Source organism: Carlito syrichta, unplaced genomic scaffold, assembly GCF_000164805.1.
Source record: "Carlito syrichta isolate Samal-C Ts95f unplaced genomic scaffold, Tarsius_syrichta-2.0.1 Scaffold130655, whole genome shotgun sequence".
Lineage (NCBI taxonomy): Eukaryota > Metazoa > Chordata > Mammalia > Primates > Tarsiidae > Carlito > Carlito syrichta.
The window spans coordinates 52,781-58,432 of NW_007074751.1; the positions used below are offsets into that span (position 1 = coordinate 52,781).

The 5,652-nt window shown below is 59.3% G+C and overlaps 1 protein-coding gene across 1 annotated transcript in view; it reads right to left on the minus strand.

The window, feature by feature from the left end:
* Positions 1-5,652, minus strand: part of SLC17A7 (solute carrier family 17 member 7) — a gene marked incomplete at its 5' end in the record, with an annotated part of 13,073 nt that overhangs the window by 3,039 nt on the left and 4,382 nt on the right. Inside the window, 9 exons of the mRNA XM_021708102.1 lie at positions 1-60; positions 662-804; positions 900-986; positions 1,145-1,232; positions 1,311-1,425; positions 1,693-1,811; positions 2,055-2,074; positions 2,895-2,950; positions 3,038-3,286. Of these exons, the coding sequence (XP_021563777.1) occupies positions 1-60; positions 662-804; positions 900-986; positions 1,145-1,232; positions 1,311-1,425; positions 1,693-1,811; positions 2,055-2,074; positions 2,895-2,950; positions 3,038-3,286 (937 nt within the window). The remainder of the gene's footprint in view (positions 61-661; positions 805-899; positions 987-1,144; positions 1,233-1,310; positions 1,426-1,692; positions 1,812-2,054; positions 2,075-2,894; positions 2,951-3,037; positions 3,287-5,652) is intronic.

Here is a 5,652-nt window from a genome sequence, read left to right on the forward strand (position 1 = left end):
CACGATGATGGCGTAGACCGGCATGGACGTGAAGAAGCGCCGCCAGGGTGTGTTAAACTTCTGTCGGGGCGAGGGGAGGGGCCGCTTAGACGGAGACCCGGGCTGGAGGCGTCTGGGTCCCTTCAGGGGCCCCGCTATAGTCCCACAGGGACCAAGGGATCCCGACTTCACTGGACCCGGGCCACACCACGTTCCCGTGGGGACATCGCCAGCCTCATGGCGATGGGATACCAGGGATGAGGGGGTCCTGGCCCTAGGCAGCCCCTCAGGTTCGCAGGTGTCCGGGCCCTACGATCACCCTCAGGGACTTATGAATGTGGCCCAGCAGTCTCTATTCAACCCCCCTCCCCCAAATCTAGCCTCACACACCCCAGGGTGTAAACTAAACCCCCGCATTCTAATCCAGCCTCTGGGGGCTTTAGCCACGCCCCATCAGTGGTTCGGATCCCGCTTCCCTCGAGACCTCACCCCGCCCCAGCGCCGGCTAAGCCCTCCCCGCCTGGATAGTGACCCGCCCGCCCCCTAGGTTCTAGCCCCCCTCTCCGCGTCCCAGTCCCGCCTCCTCTGAGTCTCCCCACAGGAGCCGGCCACGATCTGCACGCTGTGCAGGTTCGAACCCGGATAGCCCACCCTGCCCCACCCCCCGGACTGGGGCCCGGACCGTGACGGGGTTCATGAGTTTGGCACTCTCGCCGATGGCGTCCTCGATGTACTTGCGCTCCTCCTCCGAGATGCTGGGGTGCAGCGCCGGGGACTCGTAGGAGACCAGCAGCCAGAACAGGTACCAGAAGATCCCGAAGCTGCCTGGGGAGGGGGGTCGGGAGGCGGATGGGAGCGGGGTGACGACCGGCCCCGCTCCGCCCCAGCGCCACCCGGAACCAGGCGTCCGGGCCGCTCACCGTAGACGTAGAAAACTGAGCTCCATCCCGAGTACTGCACCAGGACCCCGGCGAGGGGCATCGCGACCACCGCCCCAGCATAGGAACCTGAGGGGGACGACGCGGGATAGAGAACAGGCCCCTCTGTCCCCAGATCCAGGAGTGCGGGCGCCCAGCCCAGGTCTCTCGGGGACCCAGAAGTACAGGCCGCAGCCCCTCCCCCTTCAGACGCTGGAGTCAGGATCCCCCCAGCCCCTCCCTCTCACCGCAAAAGGCTGTCGTCGCCAGGCGACTCCGTTCCAAAGGTGGGGCCCATTTGCTCCAGATCCCGTGGCAGGCGGGGTATGTGACCCCCTAAGGAGGAGAAAACCAAGGTCACCGAGCAGAGGCGGGATCAGAGCGGAAGCGGGGTCACATAGGGCGGGGCTTTACCTCTACCAACCCCTGCAGGATCCTCACGAAGATGACACAGCCATAGTGGATGCGAGCAGCCGAGGGGATCAGCATGTTTAAAGTGGATGTAGCCACAATAGCAAACCCGAAAACCCTGGTGGGAACGGTGGGCGGAGAAAAGGGTCCGGCTATCCCGCCATGCCTAGGATTCTGCCCTTCCCGCCCACAGCAGGCCAGGCCTGTGTTCCCCAGAACCCCCTGTGACTTTCGCGTTCCACAATCGCAAGCCCCGCCTCTCTCTAAGACCCTCCCCCAAGCCCAGGCTCCTCCCATTTGCCCCGGAGTCAGCCCCCAAATTCACATCGTCTAACTCACGCACACAAGTGCAGTCACCGCACACCTTGAGACCCCACCACTGTACCTGTTGGCTGCGAATTTTTGGCAGATGAATCCTCCAGGAATCTGAGTGACTATGTAGCCCCAGAAAAAGGAGCCGTGTATGAGGCCGACAGTCTCTGGATCCCAGGTGAACTGGGCTTTCTGCGGGCCAAAAGGCACGTCAAACCAGGCGCCCTGTCCCAGGCTCTGCCTCTCCACCAATCAGCACCCACAGGCTTAGCCCGTCGGCCAATCAGCAACAAGGAACCCCTCCTCCCCCGAAACAGCTGCCAATCAGAGCCCACACCATCCTTCTGGCAATCCAACACTGCTCTTCCACGTTGCTAGGACCAGCACTACCTTAACAACGACGCCATAGCTGCCTAGAAGCCTCGCTTTGCCTACTTCCTCGCCCCAGTGAATGTCTAGGGGCCATGTGTGAGGATGGCTCCAGTTCCATCCAACTTTACGAACTGTGACTGAGTGACCTGATGCAGCCAAAGGGGCGGGCCAGATTGGAAGAGAGAAAGGAGAGGTGCTTCGAGTAGGCCACAGCCCAAATCCGGCTATTTTTCTGATGCAGGGACACAGCTTATACTAAAATTAAAATGGGGGGAAAGTCTGAGAAGCAGTGAGGTGGTAGGTAATGGGCAGAGCACACGGAGCAGGACATAGACAGTGGCAGAGCTTCAGAGGAAATAGGATCAAAACTCAAGGAGGGCTGGGCACGGTGGCTCACGCCTGTGATCCCAGCACTTTGGGAGGCCAAGGCGGGAGGATCGCTTGGTCTCAGGAGTTCGATACCAGCCGGAGCAACATAGCGAGACCTCGTCTCTACTAAAAATAAAAATTTAGCCGAGCATGGTGGCACGCACTTGTAGTCCCAGCTCGGGAGGCTGAGGCAGGAGGATCACTTGAACCCAAGACTTGGAGGCTGAGTTGAGCCATGATCGTGCCACTGCACTCCAACCTGGGCGACAGAGACCCAGACTCAAAAAAAAAAAAAAATCAGGGAGGAACCAGAGATGGAACTGGCATTAAATAGATGTGATCCAGGGACGTGAGCGTGGGGACACACGCGTAAGCCAAATTGCTAGTAGGTCCAAAATGGAACAGGGGCGACGCATAGGGAACCTAATGCCGGGGCGTGTCTACGTTTCGCGATCAGGGACCGGAGATGGGGCGGGGCTTTGTTAGACCAGGGCGGGGCTTAGGGAGCGGAGAGCCCTGAGGCAAGCCCAGAACCTCCAGGAGGTGGAGATGGGCGGGGCTGCTCCGTCAGCGTTCGGAAGGGGCGGGGCCTGGGCAACTGTATGGGGCTGTGACGTCAATGACGAAGGCGTGGCTAGCAGGGCGGGGGCGCCACCGCTCGGCTCCAAGCTACCTGCACTTCCACGTGGCCCCCGCGGTGGGTCGTGCTGTTGTTGACCATGGAGACGATGGCCACGCCCAGGTTGCAGCGGATGCCAAAGCTGATGCAGAAGCCCAGACCACTCATGATGGCGATAATGTACCGGCGAGGGAGGCCGAAGCAGGTGCAGTCCACAACCGGCGGGTCCCGGGTCTGCGTCGTCACGGGGCGCCCGTCAGCACTTAGCTCTAGCGTCTCCGCACCTTCCTGCCGCTTCTCCAGCAGGCTGAGGGACAGCAAGGGCCAAAGACTCAGAAGTCCAGGCCCCCAGCCCCCTCCTCCCCATGACACCGGCGTCCAGGGCAAAACCTGCTTTTCGACACCCAGAATTCTGAATCTGCACCCACTCCTTCTTCCCCAGGAGATCAGGCCCCTGGCTCCCTCCACCCGCCAGGATTCAGAAATCTGAGCCTCATCTCCACCTCCCTCAGACCAGGAATTCAGGCCCCAGACCCCGACCCCACCTCAGACTCAGGTGTCAGCGTCTTCAGTCCCTTTCTCCCCAGCCCTGCCATCTCTCCCAACTCGAGTTTTCGACCCCAGACAACCCTTTGGGATCCAAAAGCCTGTGTCCCCAACCCTCCCCGCCCCAAGGCCCCAAGACTCTCCAGCCCCCTCTCCCAGATATGAGTCTATTTGGGGAAGCAAAGGTGCTAAGGAGATGCTTCAGCAAAGGTGTCAAAAGAACAGATGCTCCTCAGCCCTTTTGCTATATATACCGACTCCCCTCCCGCCCTGCCCTGTGGCATGCCCCTCCCTACTTCCAGGCCCCAGGTGTGGGGCCCACATCCAGCGGACTCCATCGCAGCCCACGTCCATGGCTGCGGGGGTGGGGAGATGTCCTGGACCCTGGCGATCCATCAGTCCAGCCCCAGCAGCCCTGGGGAACCTTGAGTTCAGGCTGTCAGCCTATGGGGTAGGGAGGGGGAGTGGCGGGTGGTGTCCTGGCAGGGGACAGATGGCCCTGGTAGGGGGATTGGCTCATTCCCCAGCGTGGCTCTCGCCCCCGCCCTTTCTGGATCCAGAATGGAGTCTGTGATGATGGATAAGGTACTTGGAGGGCCGCCTCAAGCCGAGAGAGAGGCTGCAGAGAGAGAGGTGCCTTGAGACAGGTGGGGAAAGACCCAAAAGGAGGGTGACAGGATGGGGGAGCTGCACAGAGGCCCAGAGAAAAGGTTAGAGATGCAGAGCAAGGGAGAGGGAGCCAGAGAAAGAGGGACCGAGATTCAGAGGAAGAGACAGAGACCCCGGGAGACCGGGAGAGAATAACAGGGGACAGAGACCCAGAGAGAGGAGGACAGAGGCCCAGAGAGAGGGGGATAAAGACCCAGAGAAGAGGAGACGGAGACCCAGAAAGGGAGGACAGAGACCCAGGGGAGGGGGATGGAGACGGGGGAGGAGAGGCGGACAGAGATCCAGAGAGGAGGGCAGAAGACTGAAACCCAGAGGAGGCAGACAGAGACCCTGGGATAGAAACCCCGGCGAGAGGACACAGATGCAGAGAGAGGAAAACAGAGACCTAGAATGTGAGAGAAAGATAGAAAGACTGGGAGACAGAGGAGAGATAGGCTGGGGACGTGATTTGCGAGGTGCGGGCCCTCTCTCAGGCGGGTAGGCAGCCAGGGGATCGGGCTGGATCCCAGGAAGGGGCTAGAACAGATGGAGGCGAGGGAGACTGGGACGGGGGAGGAAAGAACAGCCAGACGGTCTGGGGGGAGGGAGGTGGAAGAGATGAGAGAGAACACAGCAACCCCTCCCCGTCCTAGAACTTAAGGAAGTGGGGAGGATCCGTTAAGAAATCAGGGTGGAGGAGGGAGTGAGGGGAGTGGACAGAACCCAGGGTGGGGGGAGGAATGAGACCCTAAGAGTGGGCAACAGAGCCTGAGAGAGGAGCCACCAGAATGAACAGTGAAGGGTGAAAGGCAGGGACTCGCCCCCATCCGAACATGCCAGCCAATGAGATTAGACTTTGACCCAGGGTGGTGTCAGATGGTATTTGGCCCTGAAACTCAAGATGTGATTGCAGCCCCTGAAATCCGATATTCATTGTTAATGTCATGAGACGGAAGATCTCTAATCAAGACCTTCTAAATTCGGGGTCTCAGTATTCCACATCTATAAAATGGGGGAAGAGCAGAAAAGCAAGATACGAAGAGGAAACTTCAAGGTGCCAGAAAGCATTTTAGGACAAGAGGACCAAGGATGCAGAGATGAAGGTGGCCCCGATGCTTTGCAGAGGACAAGAACAGACGCAAGTCACGATGGCTCATGCCTGTAATCCCAGCACTTTGGGAGGCTGAGGCGAGAGGATTGCCTGAGTCCACGGGTTCGAGACCAGCCTGGGAAACTTGGCAAGACCTCATCTCCACAGTAAATCAAAAAGTTAGCCAGGCATGTGGCACACTTCTGCAGTTCCAGGTACTTGGAAGGCTGAGGTGGAAGAATCACCTGAGCCCAGCAGGTGGAGGCTGTGGTGGCCATGAGCATGTCACTGCAGTCCAGTCTAGGCAACAGAGAGACTTCAACTCAAAAAAAAAAAAAAGACCTGGACAACATAGTGAGACCTCATCTCTTTTTTTTTTTTTTTTTTTT